The sequence below is a fragment of the Labrus mixtus genome, chromosome 1 (genome assembly GCF_963584025.1).
Source record: "Labrus mixtus chromosome 1, fLabMix1.1, whole genome shotgun sequence".
Taxonomy (NCBI): Eukaryota; Metazoa; Chordata; class Actinopteri; order Labriformes; family Labridae; genus Labrus; species Labrus mixtus.
The window spans coordinates 14,912,372-14,931,159 of record NC_083612.1 but is presented as its reverse complement, the minus strand read 5'-3'; the positions used below and the strand labels follow the sequence as shown (position 1 = coordinate 14,931,159).

The 18,788-nt window shown below is 39.7% G+C and overlaps 1 protein-coding gene across 2 annotated transcripts; it reads right to left on the bottom strand.

Annotated features, from left to right (window-relative positions):
• Positions 1-6,959: 6,959 nt before the first annotated feature.
• leo1 (LEO1 homolog, Paf1/RNA polymerase II complex component) lies at positions 6,960-17,166 on the bottom strand. Of its 2 annotated transcripts, XM_061034421.1 has the most exons (15): positions 17,036-17,166; positions 15,703-15,848; positions 15,178-15,423; positions 14,993-15,135; positions 13,640-13,860; positions 13,310-13,414; positions 13,065-13,159; positions 12,645-12,793; positions 12,274-12,358; positions 10,936-11,030; positions 10,697-10,831; positions 9,188-9,323; positions 8,296-8,488; positions 8,079-8,176; positions 6,960-7,263 (listed from the first exon to the last, which is right to left on the bottom strand). In XM_061034421.1, the coding sequence occupies exons 1-15, from the start codon at positions 17,091-17,093 to the stop codon at positions 7,129-7,131; spliced, it is 2,040 nt and encodes a 679-aa protein (XP_060890404.1). In that variant the 5' UTR covers positions 17,094-17,166; the 3' UTR covers positions 6,960-7,128. The 2 variants fall into 2 exon arrangements, with proteins under 2 accessions (XP_060890404.1, XP_060890395.1); XM_061034412.1 differs by having other exon boundaries at positions 14,993-15,423.
• Between the last annotated feature and the right edge of the window lie 1,622 nt (positions 17,167-18,788).

Genomic DNA, 18,788 nt, shown 5'->3' with positions numbered 1-18,788 from the left:
TATCAATTTTCCAACATAACTGCATGCGTTGTTCGCTGTAAAGTGAAAGTAAATGTCTAACAGCTGTGTGATATGAAGCTGACCCAGTTAGGACTCTTTTATGTCCTGACCTGATGTAGCTGCCAAGTAGAGCTGTTTATGAAAGATGACATGACACTAACTGTGTCAGACCTTGTTTTTCAGTTTTGTTGTAGCACATCCTACAATTCTCACGGAGCAGCAAGTAAATATTTTATGGCCTGTACTTATTTTGTGCTTTTCTCACCTTCTGATCCCTTTTACACTACAGTTTGGGGGTCAGTGACGTACCCAAGGACATTTTGACATGTGGACTGCAGGAGCTGGAGATCCAACCTCCAACCTTCCCATCGTACGAGTCGACAACAGCTCTACCTCTGAGTCTTAGCTGCCCCATAACTGGTGGAGGAAATTCAAAACAAAAGTAGAAATACCAATTTCACAACGTGAAGAGACTCAATGAAAGTGAAATTCCATGATTAAACTATTTCTTAATTTGAAGAAAATATTAACTATTACATCAAATATCAGAAATAAAGGCACTTGTCTGCAGAAAATTGACTTACAACCAATAACTGTATGTGATGATTTAAAATAGTGATCCTAAGAAGTATTCCTCTGTATTAGCTGTTCATTGTATAACTACACTTACCTTACATAAAGTTAAGTGGCGAGCTCTCCAAACATCTGTGTCAGCCCCCCTCCAGTAGGTCAGAGGAAACGTCTGCGAAGAGAGGAGACGTTTAATGAGGTAAAGCTGATTATATTCTTTAAGTTGAAACATAATCTGAACAGTAAGGGAAGCCGTAAAAAAAACATAGTGTGGTAAAAAGTAGAATATTTGCAGCTGAATATTATATAAGTATAAAGAGTTTAAAGTAACTTAAAAGTCCTGTGAGTTTTTAGCTGATCGTGAGAAACAAAAATCAACACTGGCGATACAATAACAAAAAGAAGACCATCTGCACCAATAGTGATAACTTCTAAATGGTAGGTTTTAACGCCTATAACCACTGTCAACAGGTAGGAGCCAGACAAACTAAATTACAGCCCACCGCCATACCAGCCATATGTTCACATCTCAAACTTCAAAGATTCACAGTGATATGTTTAACTGTTGAAAGAAAGCAGGTCAAGATTGTTTTTAAAAAAAACATACTTACATATGTGCAGGACTAGATCAGCAAAGAGGTTCCACTTTGTCCCTGCCAAAAACAATACACGCCAACAGGTACTCACCGGAGCTCAGAGAACAAGACCAAGTTTTATTATACTAAGGAACTCTTTTTTTTTTTTATATCTAAGAGAACTGTAATCCTGTAAAAGGACACCCAGCATGTGATTCTAAAAAGAACCTGAATAAAAATGTAAAGCTCTCTCAGTGTGGCAAACAGAAATATTGTTTTATTCATGCAATGCAATATAAGGGAATCAGAATATGTAACAAATCATCGGGGGTCACAGATAGCAGAGTTACTTAAAAGGGGTTTGAATGTGCATTTGCAGTGCTAACTCTTCATAGTGTTTAATGAGGTAGAGGAACAGACCTGGCTACTGAGAAGCTTTACCACAGAGGGTTGCCTTACTTGCTTTTTTTTGTCTGTTTTTGGAAAAGCTCAAGTGTAATCTGTGCGCAGAGCAGCTCACAGCTGAAGGTAACTCGTTGTTTACAGATTAAGTCCCCGTATTTCAGCGGGGACAAGCTGACCCAAATCGTTAGAGGTCAGAAGAAAAAAAAACCCACATCATTCTCCATTGTTACAGTGTGTTTGTTTTTGAATATGCATGTGGGAATAATGCACACCTGCTTGTGCGTAAGGGAAAATGTTAGTGCTAAGACCCGTTCGCTCTGTGGCCTCGCTGCAGTCTCTGGGCCAGTGTCATGTGTGAGTGTTTCTGAGGATCCTGCGGTGAGAGTGGAGTATTGTGTTTCTATTTTATTTATTAGCCTCTTATGTAAGCAGCAGCAGGGGGGTGGGACACACTGAGACGGGGCTAAAGGGCACCGAGCGATGAAATACAGTCAGGGTACACCGAGTTGTTGAGGCAGTTTAGAGAAGGAACAGAATTCAATTAAGCGAGAGAAAGGGACAAATGAGGCAGAAAATAAAAGACTTTGAAACATATCATTAAAGATTCGCAGTAATAAAAATTTATTTTCTGGGAAATACTTTGACTACTTCTCTAAATAAGATGGTATAACACAAAGGAAATGTAAAAAAACAATGAGAACTAGTCATTTAAGTATCAGGAATGGAGGTTTTCCAGCAGGGCAAAATTGCTTATAGGATAAGCAATAATTACTTATAGGGCAATACCACTTAATACTAATAATGCCATTTTTGAATTACATTGCTCTTGGATGATGGTCTGCAGAGTCTAAACCTTTAATTACTTCTTGTTTTCTTTGTAGGGAACATACTTGTAAGATATGCATACATACACAGTGTATACATTTTACAGAATATAAAAGTATCTTCCATCTAAAGAGGAAGGACAAAGAAAATGTAAAATTTCACAAAGAGGTTTTGTTCCGAACCATTCAGAATCAATCTTTGACCATAAATCAACGTTATCAATATTGTGTATCCTTAAATCAAACGAGTGTTTTAGCCATGGGTCATAAAAATGCAGAAATGAACTGAATATTACCTGAGTATCAAAACAAAAACATGTAACCTACACAATGTGCTGCAACTGGATACAAGAACACACACTCAAGTCACCCAGGGCATCAGTGAAGGCAAACAAAGAGGACTGTGAGAGAATCATGTAAACACACCTCCGTAAAGCACCTGGCTTAACGCTGACCAAACCCACAGCTCCCCTCGGGCCTTAATTGGCATCACAGTGGCCAAGTTACCCCTCGACTGTCACAAGAAATTCTTTGTGTTTCAGTGTGTACGCCTGCAGGCTCTATAGGAATAAAAAAAAAAAAACAAGCTGTATCTGCTCTGCTTTGCTGCTGTCTGTGATTTCTGTACAGAGAATGTGATGTAACAGAGTCCAGGCTGAGGCTGGACAGAGCGAGGACGGGGTAAATCTGCGAGAAACAACTGAAGTGATACAAAGAGAAAGACAAGATGAAGAGGGAGGAGGGGGAGCAGGAGGAGGAGAGAAGAGAGGTTGAAATGCTGCAGCCCTCCCCTCTGTCTCATCCCCTTTAAGTCAGTGCTGAGTGTGTGTAGCAGTGTCTTCCCCTCTCCTGCTCTCTCTCGCGCCCCCCCCCCCCCCCCCCCCCCCCCCCCCGTCCTCACTGGGTGGAATGGGGTTTACATAATCCACTGCAGTCTGAGATAACGCAGCACACCACCACCGACAGTACCTTTTCTCCCAAGGCAACCAAGACACAACATTTGCATGAAGCAGTATTAAACATTCATATTGTGTGGACTATATATACAGCTTAGCATGCGCTATACCGAGGAAGGTAGTTTCCACTCACTGCTGCATGTGCAATGCCGCATGCACAAGCATCTGCACACTCAGGCCTGTTCAATGATGAATCAATGATAGACAGGCTTATGTTGCTTGGTACTACCCTTCAGCATTGGAGAGGTTTTGTTACACAACAATCTGATTTAAACCGAACATTTTTAAATAAATTATAAGTTAACTATTTACAAACAAGAGGGTGTATCCTGTGCAAGGTGTTCAAGATGTCTTTCATACTGCTCCCTGTACTGACATTAGCCACGTCAAAGGAGTGCTTGTGTGAAGGAGAGATAGAATCTGGTTATGAATTTAAGTGTGTGTGTGTATGTGTGTGTGTGTGTGTGTGTGTGTGTGTGTGTGTGTGTGTGTGTGTGTGTGTGTGTGTGTGTGTGTGTGTGTGTGTGTGTGTGTGTGTGTGCATGCGTGTGTGGGGCTAAGAGGGGCCGTTGCCAAGTGAGAGAATGCAGCCAATTTATGTAACTCTTACTTCATCACTTTGCTGCTGTTTAACCAGTTTTGAACCCTGAGTGGCTGCAGCCAGTCCAGTCTGGAGCAGACTGGGCTTGAGCTCCTATTTGAAGGTTGTTATCCATCTCTTGGAACCCGGTTTAATGCGTCTGCGTGTGTTTGTGTGTGTGTGTGTCTGCGTGAGTGTGACAGTGTGCGTCATTCTGGCTGATGAACTTGAATCAGTAACCAGGACTGTTGTTCTCCACATTCCCCTGTGACTCTGCGGCTCATTTGGGATCATGTCACAATACCTCACCCAACCTTGCTGGCTTTTTTAACAACTGGAGCACTGACGCACCAAACCGCACTGAAATGCTTTTTGAGAGTCCTATTCTATTCTATTTTTAGATCTTCACTAAGTACATCATAGTGTTTTCCATTATAATCTACTAAAGGAATTTTGGAACCGAAACTAGGTTGACATCAGACAAAAGGTCACAATGATAGTAGTTACCTGAAGATATAAACACTCACTTGGTAGGGAAACAATTTATAATTATTGTTAGACAGGTTTTTGTGGTTTTTAATGAGTTAAAAAAAAATATGTTTGGCACCAATACAATCACATAGCAAATCAATAGTACTTAATATTAATTTTAAAGGACTTTGAAAGTAATCAGTCATATTATTCTAATAGTAAAGTTAAACTTAAAAATGTTGTTGATGATTTCAATAACTGTTTTGCGGACGTTGGCACTAGTTTAGCAAAAGATAAATGCTTCTGATGACACAAAAGATATGTTCAATAATCAGAAAAACAATTATATGAGTTCAATGTTTCTCAGTCGGGTAGATGAATTATGATGATTATAATTGAAATTGTAAGAAATTTTTAAAACAAAAGATCAACCGACATACATTACGTTGACGTGATTATTATTACAGAGATTATGAAATCTGTTTCGAGACCTTTGACCTATAGATGTAATCTGTCTATTCAAAAGGTTTTTTTACTAACAATATGAAGTTAGCAAAGGTCATTCCATTTTTTTTTAATGGAGATAAGCACCGCATGGACAACTTTTGACCAGTTTTCCTTCTTCCTCAATTTTCTATTTTTTTCTAGAAGTTATTTGTGTAACATTTGAATCTATTAACTTGTAAAACAAATAAATTGCTGAATGAAAACCGAAATGGATTTAGGGAAAATAGAACCACTACTTGTGCAGTAATGCAAATGGTAGAAAAATATAGCAAACACAACTGAAACTGATGACTGCTCCGTGGGGTTGTACATTGAGCGGCAGACAGCTTTGGATACTAAAGATCACAGACAATTACTGAGAAGATTAGAGAAGTATGGGGTACGAGGTAATGATTATAATTTTTCTTCTATTTAGAACGTAGACAGCGATGTGTACAAATTAATGATACATGTCAAGAACAAGGAAGCTGGTTAATTGTGGAGTACCCCAGGGATCTGTGATTGGCCCAATACTAATTAAACTTCATATCAATGATATTTACACTGAAACTGCTTTTTAAAATATATGATTTTTGCAGATTATACAAATGTATTTGTAAAAATTGAAAATACATTTGTGTAGTGCTGAAATGGAGAATTGAAGTTATAAAAACTTGGTTTGATGTTAATAAATTGTCTCTACACTGTATATTAAAAAAACTAAATTCATGATTTTTGGAAATCAAAACGAAATTGATGGGGCTATTACGTTAAAAATCTGTGATATTAAGACTGAAGGAGTTTTTGAGACAGAGTTTCTTGGGATTGTAATTGATAATAAATTAACTTTTAACTGTAGGCCTATATATTGTTTACAAATATTGTAGTGTGTATGATGACTAAATAAAAAAACAGTCAATCCGATACACAATACATAACTCATTTAGCCTTACTGGCTCCATTAGGTTAGGTTAGCAATATTGGTATGTCACATAGACTGTACAGTCCGTCATGAGTCCACCACTTTGATCCACAATCAAAAAAAAATGTGTTTACATTCTGTGCTGCAGAGAATCAGGACGTACTAATAGGCTCAAGCTAACACAGTGTTAGATGGTGAAAATGAACTCTGCTTAACATCAATATGTTAGCACGCTAACAGTAGCATCTAGTTCATTAGCACTACTGTGTCAATAACTTGAGCTGCTCTACTGGCTGTAGAGTTCACAGAGCATTCAGCATTAGGATTTAATGTTATTAAGACGAACGTATATTTCTAAATGAAGGCAATGTTATCTATGTTTCAATAAGGGAATATTGTAATGTTTTGACTTCATAGGGTTTACATTTTTCATTGTTCTTCAAGTTTACATCTGTTAGCATGTTGGGGGTCCACAAATGTAGGCTATCTGATACTGATGACGTTTTTTTGTTTTTTTTCAAACAGGCCAGCAAAGTGATCAAATGGAACAAAGCTGTAAGGTTATTTCTATGGAGTTTCATGTTGTCAATGCTTTGTAAACTCAAGTAAAAGATGGATATTTTACTGATATGTTATCATGTAGCTGTGACTTCAAGCAGTGGACGCTTGTGTAGGTGAGGTAGATGTTGTTGCCAACTTGTTTTATTCAAAGATTTTTAATTCCTAGCTATGCCCGCAAACCTTCACTTCCCTCTGGGCTGACAGGCATGCTGAGGAGGATCTTCTCTCCCTGTGTACTGCAGCTCTTTTGTCTCAATTCCAAAATCTCCTAATCCTTTGCGTCTCTTGTCAGGTGGGTTCAGCTGGTTCTTTATCCCCAAACTACCCTCTCCACCCTTTTCCTCAAGGGCACCATTTTATCTGCATCAACTAAACTGGCACAGGGCTAGATGATTGTCTGTGCTTTGTTTTGTAATGGGAGTCAGTGTTGTGCAGTGCCTGTCTCTGTTAGGTTATTTACCCAATGTAATCTCTAACAAACCTACAACCTTCACCACCTTAACCTCTGTATTGTTCAGTACCTGGTCTGATCTTTATGTTTCATAATCTCACACTGTGACTCATGCACATGAATCATAATGTTACAAAAATGGATTTTGGAAGCATATGTTACATAAGGAGACGTTTCTTTATTTTCTCCTCGGCTGTACAGAACATAAACAATAACACACGCTCACCCCCACACACGTCTTAAGAAAAATCTACAAAACAAGATATGGCTGGTTATATGCCATGTGGGCACTGATAATACAGTGGAATGATAAAAAAAACAACTGAATTATTCGTCATCCTCTTCTTCATCCGCCACCTCCTCCTCCTCTTCTTCTTCGTCGCTGATGACATATTTTTTTGCCTTCTTGGTGGCCGTTTCTTCATCGTCCTCTGCTTTTCTCTTGCCCGATCCCTCGCCCTCCTGAACAAAACACAACAGTAGAGATGACTCTCTGATGTGAACAGCCATGCTGACAGCAGCATACATTCTGTACCTTTGCTTCAGTACTTTCTGTGTGTCCTTTCACAGCTGCTGCTCTTTTTCTGGCTCTACAACAATTTTTTTGGGCAGAAACAGTCTGTGCAGAATTAAGTGCATGTTCTTCAGGACTCGTATTTCCTGTCCTGCAAGTTTGCTTTTTAACCCATATTGTGTCCTGCCTCACACTGCCCCCTGTCTGCCTGTCTGGAAATCATTGTCTTTAGTTCTTTAGCTCCTTATTTGTGCAAAAGCTAATCATATAAAACATACATACTGAAAAGATGGGATAAAAGACGCTACAGAGGACTTATAAAAGGAACCACCAAACACTGACAATGAAAGCCTCAAAATGGAGTTCTGGATGTTTGACCAAATCCACAAGAGGGAAGAGAATACATTTGAAAAATATTCATACTCCTGAAAACTTTCAAAAGAACTTGTTTCAGATCCACCTTTACTTTTTTTTTTTAATCAGAAAAATAAGGAGCGACCCCAAAGCAGAGCTGAAAATCTGTTCCACAATTCAGCAGTTCACTCGACCTTATGAGGAGTTGGCCTTGACAGGTTCTGTAGATTAGTAAACATACTATTTTTTTTTTTTTTTGGAGGGGGGGAAGAGATGGAATAGGGGCTGGTTTTATATGTACTTCCCATTACAATTTTGCCTCAACATATTAAAGGATAAATTAACGAGCAGTTCACAGTTTTTCTGGACATGATCATAAAGATCGTAGCACATCTAATACTCCACCCACCTCATCACTGTCAAGCTTCTTAGCCTTCATCAGCCTCTGGGCCTTGTCGTCATCGGAGCCTTCATCACTGTCTGACGAGTAGATCCTCGCTCGCTCCTCTGGATCAGGAAAAAAAAACAGTTATGTTGATTAGGGCTTCGGCGACATGTAAGGAGAAAACAGCAGGTGAAAGAATAAAGAGAGAAGGTGAGTGTGGTAAACATCTTATCATCCTCACCTCTCAGGCCTCCTCCTCCCTTGTATTTGCTCTTGATGGCTGCCAGGCTGATGGCTTCCTCGCCCTCCTCCTCGTCATCGTAGCGGTCTGGCTCCAGGTAACTGCTGCTCAGGCCTCTCTGGTGCTGCTTCTCCCTCATCCTCCTCTGCTGGGACTCTCTGCGTATAGAAGCTCGCAGACGCTCCTCCTCTTTCTGCCGGGACAGACAAACCAAAGGGAATAATGCGGACACGTTTGACACGATGTTTCAAGCTAATACTTGAATATATTTTCTGTTACTTTCATTTCAGTTATATGTTGGGTATAGGTGAGGGGCAATGGTTGCTTGAGTTAATTTCTCTTAATATTATCTGTAACATAGTCCGTTGTGTATTTTTTCCTAATTAATATTCTTCAATAACCAGCTCGTATGATGCCTTGAGTAAGAGATAAAGCGGAATTGAGACTACACTGACACAGGTGTGACTGTGAAGACTATGACAGGGCTTTCAGGAGAAAGTCTGGCGTGTGACTGCACTTGGCATCAAAAGTTTGTTTGCACATTAAACAACCAGAAAATCTCTGTGCTGCCCATCTTCAACATGTACAGTCAGGCGGTCTCTTTGAAACTACAAACTTTGCTATCAACAAAACATGTTTAGGTTGACAGTAGATACACAAGCCCAAAGGCTCGCCCTATCCCTGACACTATTTCCATTTGACCGGCCCCTGTGTGACCTCATTATGTAAGCATGTCAGGGTAGGACTTTATGTAACTGAGTCCCATGCTTGCCACCAACTGGCCCTATGCAACCTTTTTTGGTCTCCGTGGTAACAAAAGCATTCTCGGGCAGGGCACAGGAAAGACAAACAGGACAGGAACAGATGGACAGACTGTGTGTGTGTGTGTTACCTTGATCATTTCGTTGCGATGCGACTCAGGATCTCGTCCAGCCATGGGGAGGATTCGAATCTTCTGCGTCTTTGAGCAGCGGTCAGCCAAGGACAGGGTCATCTTCCTGTGGGTGGCGCTGTCTGTGGAGTGTGGCCTGAAAAAAACAATAATAATAATGGGAAAAAGTGTTTATTTCCTGTGGGTTTTTAAGTGGGAATTGGAAATTGAAATGCAAAAAAAGCCTTATTAAAAATGCAAACCAATGCATTTGCATTGCAAATTGGTAAAAACAACACTGTCCCCTGCCAAGCCTGTCTTAGCCCACAGTAATACAGTATTACCTTGTGGAGTTGTACTACCAGTGCTATGGAAAAAGTTTTTTTTAACCGAAATAATCACAAGGTGGACATCATCCATATGTGATATGAAGATGGTAATACGTTGAACTCATTTTAATCTTACAATGTCTTGTGCTGAAATATACTAAATGCACACACAACTGCTAGGTGAACAGAAAAACTACACAGAGCACCTCAGGGCATCATACACCTCAGAGTTTTTTGGCTTAAAACTTGCTTCAGACTGCACAGATTTAAAATATGTTATTTTCCACTCTTCCCAAACCCACTGGGTTCTCTGCCCTGTCTCATGTTTTTATGAAACTGTGTTTTGGTATCACAATGGTTTCAGTAGAATCAGCATTTTATTCTGTTTACACCTGCATGAATACAAACATTGTTGCTGCTTCAGCAAAAACATTTTCTAGTTAGAAAAGAAAACAAACTTGATTTTAGAGGAGCTAGAGCCACCCTCTAAATGATGTGCTCATATTTGATTCATGATCCTGTACTAAAGAGCAGAAGGAGCCAACAGAAGCCTGAAAACATCATCTGTGGTTTGTAATATTAATCCTCATTAAAACCAGACATAAAACTAAGCTTTCTATTTGAATATTTCTGTTCCACTACTATCTGCAGGGCCTCAAGCTCCTCTTAATAAAAAAAAAAAACTGTTACCTAACCGCTGTACGCTGAGCAGCTTCAGTCTTAATCCTAATCAAACTTCTCTCTGATGATTGGACCTGATCAGAACAAATAGTAATGTCCTGTCTGGGAGCGTGGAGGCCTGCAGGGCTTTAAAGCAGCTTTGGCCCCTTTCCTACTAGACCCATGTGGTTCCAGAAGACAGAACATCCAGGTGGACTTGGGGGCACTAAGAGGCTTAACCAGTTCTTACTGGGAGAAAACCTGGGGCAGCTTGCACAAGGTGATCCAGCGACTAACACTGTACACTTCTGAACAGAGCTTGTATGAAGGCTGCTATTGTTGTTGTTTGGACTGAGAGACATCCTGGGGCTTATTTAGTGCATGTACGGCTGTCAGGGAGCCAGACTGAGGAGGGGGAGGAGGAGGAGGAGGGGGAGGAGTGTCCCTGGCAACTGAGAGTTTCTAACTCAAGTGAGTGCTAGACTCTGGTCTGAAGAAGCCGCCTGTCACCAAGCACAACAGTGGCATGTTAGTGTGTTACCTGAAGGTGAGTTTGGTTTTGAACACAGCCTGTCCCTGCAGTCCTGTGCCCTGACGGATGAACAGGTGGTTGTGGTCTCCCTGTAGAGGAGCTTTGTAAACATCAAACACTTCGTTCCCCAGGTGGAGGGACATGCTGTGGAAGACATGGATGGATGGATGTTTCAGAAGCATAGAAAGTACAGAGTACCACCTGTTCACAGGGTAATAACCCTACACCTCCAGAATGGTATAACGCACCTGCCGTCAGACCATTTGACGATCCGGGCGTTGCTCTCTCGTGTTTCATTTCCCTCCTCGTCTCTCTTAGCTCGCCACCGAATTGTGTTCTCAACCTGCAGGGGAGAAGGAAAAAAAATGGTGTTTATAAAAACATTAGTCACTCTGAATGAAGTGACAAGAATCATACGGCCCTTTTTTAAGGCGGTACTGTTACGGGGCGCCAATAGCCTAGAGGTTATGATGCACGCCCCATGTACGGAGGCAACAGTCCTCAGCGCAGCGGCCGTGGGTTCGAACCCGACCTCTGACCTTTGCTGCATGTTATCCACCAACAGTCTCTCTTCAGCTGTCATAACCGATAAAGGAAAGTATGAAAAAGACAGTACTGTTAAGTCCCCTGCAGTTAAAACATCACAAGTGTTATAATGGAGCGTAGCTACCCCTAAACCAGCACTGTAAACACATTATGCATCTAACACTACTGCTGCGCCTTAACCCTTTGTAAAATCACAGCGTGGGACTTCAATATTACGCTGTTGTTGGTTCAGTGAAGAGGTATAAAGGCATAATCATGTCAAAGTGTCATAGCGGCACTGCAGCGATATCTCAGTGTGAAACAGACTTTCAGCTACAACTCCTTCAACCTATTAACATTTTGGATTTATTTCCTTTTTTAAATCCCTTCTTAAAACATACTTTTACAGACTTGCCTTTATGTGATGTCGTCTTCTTAATGTCTTTTCTTACTGGTTTTACTATTTTTATCTTCTTTTACTTCTTACTGTTCTTTTATTTACGGTCTTATCTTAATCTCCTCTTGTGTTTTAACTTAACTAATTTCTTATTTTACTTACTTTGTCTATTTATGTTTCATATTTATATTTACTTTTTATTTTTATTAATATTATAGTTTGGGTTTTTTTGATCCTTTAACCACTTGTTTCTATTTCTTTTACTGCTCTTACCTTCTTATTGCTGTTATCTTTTTATTTATCTTTTTCAGCTCTTTTAGTTTCTTACATATTTTTAAATCTTTGGTCCTCTTAGTCTCAGCTCTTGCTGTTGGATTCTTGTGTTGCCTGGGTTCTTATAATGGTTCTTGTGATGGTCGGGTTATATATGTCTGTTGGATATCGTGCACTTTGGGTTCTTTTCTGTTGAATTGTATTTAATTATTTTTAGTATTTTGCATCTGTTATATTCTTACTGTTGTTAATGTTCTTCTGTGTTTGGTTTAGTTTGCTTTGTTCTTGTTTTTGCTGTTTGTCAAAGCACTTTGTAAACCTGTGTTTTTAAAAGGTGCTATATAAATAAAGTTATTATTTAGACACCACACACACAGCTACAAAAACATACCTTCAGTTTGAGCCTTGTTCGTCCCTCCTCATCCAGCATTTCTTCATCCTCAAATTCATCCTCATAGTACTGAGGATCAAAAGGCCTATAGAGCAGAATTTAATAAAAAAGATTTATCTGAATAGACCCTGAAGTAACACAGTTGTTGACATGAGAAGCCAACACATTCAACTGAACACCATCAGGAAAACTGCATTAAAACTCCTGACACGACGATCCTGAATAGCTTCAAATTTCAAGGATCACATTTTTTTTTTCAATGTTTGGAATTTAGTTTTTCTTTAAACCTTGACTACATTATAAAAGCTTGTCAACTACAACACTTGTTTATGTGTTTATGTTGTATATAGTGACAGTAGGAGTGTTCATACCTGGGCTCCACAGACAGAAAGTTGGGCAACTTGACAAAATAAAGGTCAGACCCGAGGTCTGTGCTGACTTTAGGGATTTCTACTTCAATACGGGTTTCAGGCGCAGGCTCCTCTTCTGCATGCTCCCCCTCCATCCCATCCTCTGTATCCTACACACACACACACACACACACACACACACACACACACACACACACACACACACACACACACAAAGAGGAGAGAGAGAAGACAAGATTATTATCTTTTTTAAAGTGAGATTCAATGACCTTTGATAAAGGGGATTAGCTTCTAGAAGCTTAGTGAGAAGCTCTGAGAAAAAGAGATTTGGGACCCTCCTGAAAAAAATGACTGCGTAATAATTAAAGAGGCTTAGTGACTTGTGGAGGAAAGAGACAGAGTGAGAGGGCAGGTATATACCAGAGGCTGTCCAGGGGTCGGAGGCTTTTCTGCATCACTGTCAGATGAGATGTCGTCTGCTTCTCCGAACAGGTCGTCTGCTGCCGTTGTCTTTGCTGCAGGAGAGTAAAGAAGACCTTTTTTAAATACCCGGTAAAGCAGCTTATAAAACTGACTAACTCTGCTTTTCCAGGAGATACTATGATGAACCAACAATGTAATGTTTACTGTATAAAAAAAACAGAAAGGAGCAAACGTTTTCTTACTCTTCTTGGTTCCGATATCGCTGTCAGAATCTGAATCAGAGGCAGCTTTCGCTTTGGTTTTCTGTCTGAGGAAATCATCCTCACTATCGCTCCCCTTTGCCGACCCTAAAAAAAAAGGACGAAATGAAAAACAACGCAGTGTCCTCATTACTGCATGATTTACAGAACATAGAAAAGCTTCTTACACCAGATGTGAAAGAATAATTCTTGCATACAAAAAGACTGAGAGAAAACTTCTCCCAGAGTTGAAAGATTAATCTCAACTCTCTCAGTTTAGGATATAAATGTTCACATCTGCCTCTAATCCTCTTCTCTAACTTTTATACTGACCCTGTGGTGTAACCGACTTCCTGTTCCTCGGCCCCTCGTCATCCGAGTTCTCTCTCTCTTCATCAGAGTACCGGCGTTTCTCCTCCTCGTCCTCTGATTGGTCGCTCTTGGCCCCTCGTTCCCACTTCTCATCATCTGACTGGTTCTCCCTGCCAGAAGCCTCTCCGTCAGAGTGAGGGGTGCCGGGAACAGACTGAGGAGTCCGGGGGTCGCTGTGCACGCTGTATTTCAAACAAACACAGAAGAATGATTCGTAGTTATTATGTTCATGACTCTAAAATCACTCAAGTACATTTTGTGATAAGTGCTTGAAAATATCAGTCACTCAAAGGATTACAGGATAAGCAGAACAAACATGAAAAACAGATTATTTGTTTCGTTCATTTATTAAAAACACAAAACAATCTTAAGCTTCTCAAATGTGACGCATAGTCCCGCTGCTATTGTTTTTATCATTCTTGTGTGACACTATGTCTTGTACGTTGAAACAAACAATGCTCTGAGGCATTGTGAGACTGGGATTTCAGCTGTTTGTTTGTATTTTGACTTTTTAGACCTACAGGTAACTGCAAAAAAAATATCACTGACTAAACTTAAATGTAGCAACTGTAGTTCAGGTAAGGCAACATCTGTGCTTTTGTTCATTCATTGTTGTCCCTATAGAAGAGCTGAAACTAACGCGTCACTGTCTCACATTGTGTTCTGTCGCTCTCTGGCCTGAGCTTATTCATTCTCTGTGAGGAGGAAGATCTTTGAGACCGGCATTTTTTGCACATACATTGCATGTATCAACACTTATCTTCACAATCTTATTTTTTTTATTTGTGGATTTGTTTTACATTTATATAGAATGAAATATATCTGTGTGTGCATTGAAATACATTTGTGAATCCTTCTGTGTGCATTTGTGAATATTGAGACTGATCTAACTCCATAAAAAAAAGCCTCCTCATTTTTCTAATAAGCTCCAGGAGCAGAAATGTGCTAAAACCATTATAAATATTGCAGAGGCATTTGAAAAATGAAGAGAGGTTAGAACCCAGAAAGGTTTCAAGACCGATGCAGAGCAGGAGCTTCAGTGCCCACCACATGGACCCCCCCCCGGGACTGCTCTCTCTCTCCAATGTTTTGAATTTGGACAGCAGTACCAATTTTAAACACTACGTATCAGAGTTATATGCTGCTCCTTTAATATATATTTTCTTTGATGTCTTATTTTTGCTCAATTTCTTGTCTTCTTATGTTTTGTTTTTTAACTTTGTGAAGATATTTGAATTGCTTTATGGATGAATAGTGCTCTATAAATGGTACCCTGCCCTAAACAACAAAGCACATCACTGTGTTTTGGCCTACCTTCTGTCTGAGTGAACACTGCCCCTCTCAGAGCGAGGGCTGCCCCTCTCAGAGCGAGGGCTCCCTCTGTCGGAGTGAGGGCTCCCTCTGTCGGAGTGAGGGCTCCCTCTCTCGGAGCGAGGGCTCCCTCTGTCAGAGCGAGGACTCCCTCTGTCAGAGCGAGGGCTCCCCCTCTCAGAGCGAGGGCTCCCTGCTCCAGACATCTCGCTGCCAGCTGGGCTTCCTCCATCGGACCTGTGGCCCCCTTCTTCCTCGTCCTCATCTCGATGGCCGCGCTCTGAGCCGCTGTGCTGCTCTACGTCAGAGTGTTCATTCTCCGCCTGGTCTGAGTGCATGCTGGCGTCTGACTGGTTCCCCGACCGTTCAGACTGGTTGTCACTGCCGCTGTGTTGACTGTGCTGCTCGTCCTCACTGTCATCTCCAAACAGTTCCTGTTAGTTAGAAAGAGAGGAGTTAGCTGAACTCACCATGTCACCTCAGCAAAGAGAAGTGAACATAATGTAACTCAGCAGTTCTAGCAGGATGGCAGTGTCTTCATGGTGCCTGACGTCAGTAAACCAATAGGATTAAGAAGCTGCTTGATAAAAATGCTGGATGCTATAAGAAATGGTTCAGGCAAACCTGCAGAGCAAGTTTCACTGTTATTCCGTCTTCCACTACAGGACCTCCATCCACACTCAATTTTCTTATTATCAAACACAGCTACAAACCTTGTTCATACTGGGTTTTCCTCCCTCCTGGCCTTCTTCGTCATCATCATCCCGTTCCCTCTCACTGTCACTGCCGCTGCCCGAGGCGTTGCTGGCAGATCGAGGTCTTTCCCGATCGGAGTCTGAACCGGATCCCGAGCCAGACTCTGAAACACAACAACACAGGCTGTTTTTAAATCGGCAACAAAATTATTGTATAAAAATCCGTTCACAGCGAGGAAAGGTTGTTGCTAAATGAGTCACGTTCAAGCGAATAACAGATGTCAGTTTTTGAGTGCTCTCGCAAAATTTCTCATCGCCTTGTATTATAATAAAACGAGGTCGACGCAACACAGCTCATTTTCTCATTACAGAAGGCCACGACATTTTCAGTAGATTACATCGCCTCTCTCATGAACCTTTTTAACAACACCGTCTCCTCTTCAGTTATCTAGTTGTGGCACAAAATGTTCTCCATAAAGTAATGCTTCAATGTCGCATCAAAGATCACATTTGAGGTTTTGAACTGCATTATATACACGCAGACTAAAATCGAAATAATGAGCAAATAAACAAAGTACTGTCTCTTTGAAAATGTGGATAGTAACTGCACCACATCTGTCCTACGATTACTAACTTGTAAATGCACACAGTTCCATGGTTTTATCAATTCACTACATTAGGTTTTAAATATTCACAGCTTACACTGATGTTTGCAGAGCATAGAGAAAATTGTCTGCAGAAAAAAAAGTGATTTATTAATGCATTTTTTTAAGTTTACTGTTACGGCTCAGTGAAGAATTACATTTCAGTTTGACTCTTTATGCTTATACGATTTTTAATAGATATTTAATTGTTTGCATTGAGCTGGTTTAATCACCAACAAGTTATATCACACTTGATATCTCCATCTGAATGTTTTCTCACGAAATCAGTATACTACTCAGTACATAGTCTTATCAGAATAAGTGATTTGTAAATATGATAACTCGTCTGTTTAGACTTCAGACTATTTACTAGTATATTGAGTCTATGGTTTAAACCACTTTTAAAGATTTAAACACCTGTAAACACAGGAGGAGCATCGCGTCCATGCCATTTCTACTAGTTAGGAACTACAATTAATTTTAAAGGTAAAAGCTATCATATTTAGGAAATAACAAACGTGTACATGTTTCTTATAACGCAATGATGAACAAAACATCCTGACCAAACATTTACACTTGCAGGCTAACACAGCTCAGTTCCGGTTGTTTTATATCGCTCACTGCTGCTCAGCATTAGAAAAACACTTTAATTAGTCCGCTCACTTAATTTAAAATCAAGCCTTTCAAAACCTGAGATAAAACATTACCTCGCTGTTCATTGTCGCTGTCTCCATCGCTCCCGAACAATTCGTCCATGTCCGCCATTTCTTCTAAACTGCAGGAAAAAAAAAAAATGTGAGCAACCGGAAGTGATGTTTGAGGAAATGATTTGTTTCCGAGTTCAACCTGAGACCGGACATGACGATGACGTAACCGACCACAGGGCGGCGGTGTACACAACGGATTACTCCACCATACAGCATCAACCTGAAATATTGTCTACTTTAAATAAAATGCTTAAATATTATGAATATTTAACCAATATTATTTAATATTATACAAAAGTGTTATTTGATATATTTTGAAAAATAATAAAATAAATAAAATAATACTGTAGTAATAGTTTTTGAATCCCTGGTGATTCTAGTTTAAAATATAGTGGTTAAGTTATATAAGAATCATCTTTCTAGTCATGGTTTGAATAAAAACCGTATTTTATTCTAATATATTTTTTGCAAACATTTGAATGATTTTCAGTCAGACACTATTTTGTAATGATTCAGGCTTATCTATCTATACTGACATTGGTCTCTCAATGATTTTATCAATGATTTTATAAACTACTTTTCGTCAATAACTTTTCTGCACTCTTGTAAAGCACTTTGAACTGCAATTTAATTTGTCTGAAAGGTGCTATATAAATAAAGTTTGATTGATTGATTGATATGATGCAGCTTTGTGTTAGTAGCTGCAGTGTATTGTAAATTTGGAGACTATAAATATTTATTTTAGCTGCTGTAGAAAAAGGTTCAGAGCTGTTCTTGACTTTTTCAACATGGTTTAGCATCAGCACAGTCTGGTGTTTGAGTTATCTTATTTAGAAAGATTAAGTGTAATATTGATATATTTAAAAAAGTTTTTATTAGTCAAACCATATTCCATCCAGGTAATCTGTTGCTGCACAGCCTCCCAAATCATCTTCCATCCATTAATCCAACCTGCATACCCATGAAGCCAGCATGGCAACATCAATATCACAGCTAAACCATGTGAGTGCTAAAGTGTTCTGTCAGCCTCAAATCTGTCTTTACCATCAACCAAAATGTATTGATATAGCCGATGTATCTATTGAGAATAAAGTAGTCTTTCTTTGAGTACATATCAGCAAAAGGCTACTCCTAGTTTTTAAGCACCAGTGTCTCATGTAAGAGTTTCTGTGTTATATTTGATAGCATCTTATTACGTTGCACATTTTGTGTGAGCCAGAGGGTGCATGAAATTCAATATCTCTGCTGTTGTGCAATGCCATGTTGTGAAAAACGGAAGAGCTCTCCTTTATCCACACAATGAAGAGGAAGACAAGCTTCTTATTGTACACAGTGTGTGTTTCGGGTGTGTTACTGGGTGTATTTGTGTGAAAGAGGGAGGTTAGGACAAAAAGAGTGAGATTGACGTTGCTTTGATCAGGTAAAATCTCAAATTAGTTGTGCAGCTAGCAACAGAAGACAAAACAATCTGTATTTGTGAAAAGTTCATTTTGTGTATAAGTGTGATTTATCTTCCCAGCTCTAACACTCAGCTTGACCCTATTTGACCTGAATTATCCCTATTTTCTAAACATTATCTGTTGCTTTCTTCTGATTAAAATAGACCTATAAATAATAATAATAATTTCGTTGTACAATTGTATAATAATAATAATAATAAAGACATTCTATTCTATTCTATAAATATCTGTAAAGGTTTGATTGAGTTTGCAGCCATTACAGCCAATATTTATGTAGTTAATAACTTGGCAAA

Bases quoted from the DNA above. Each gene is read 5' to 3' on its own strand.
- leo1 (XM_061034412.1), bottom strand. From the start codon at position 17,093: ATGGCGGACATGGACGAATTGTTCGGGAGCGATGGAGACAGCGACAAT. The intron at 10,832-10,935 runs GTGCGTTATACC...TGTCTTCCACAG, and splicing joins GTCAAATGGTCTGACGGCAG to CATGTCCCTCCACCTGGGGA. The intron at 9,324-10,696 runs GTAACACACTAA...TGTTTTTTTCAG, and splicing joins AAAACCAAACTCACCTTCAG to GCCACACTCCACAGACAGCG.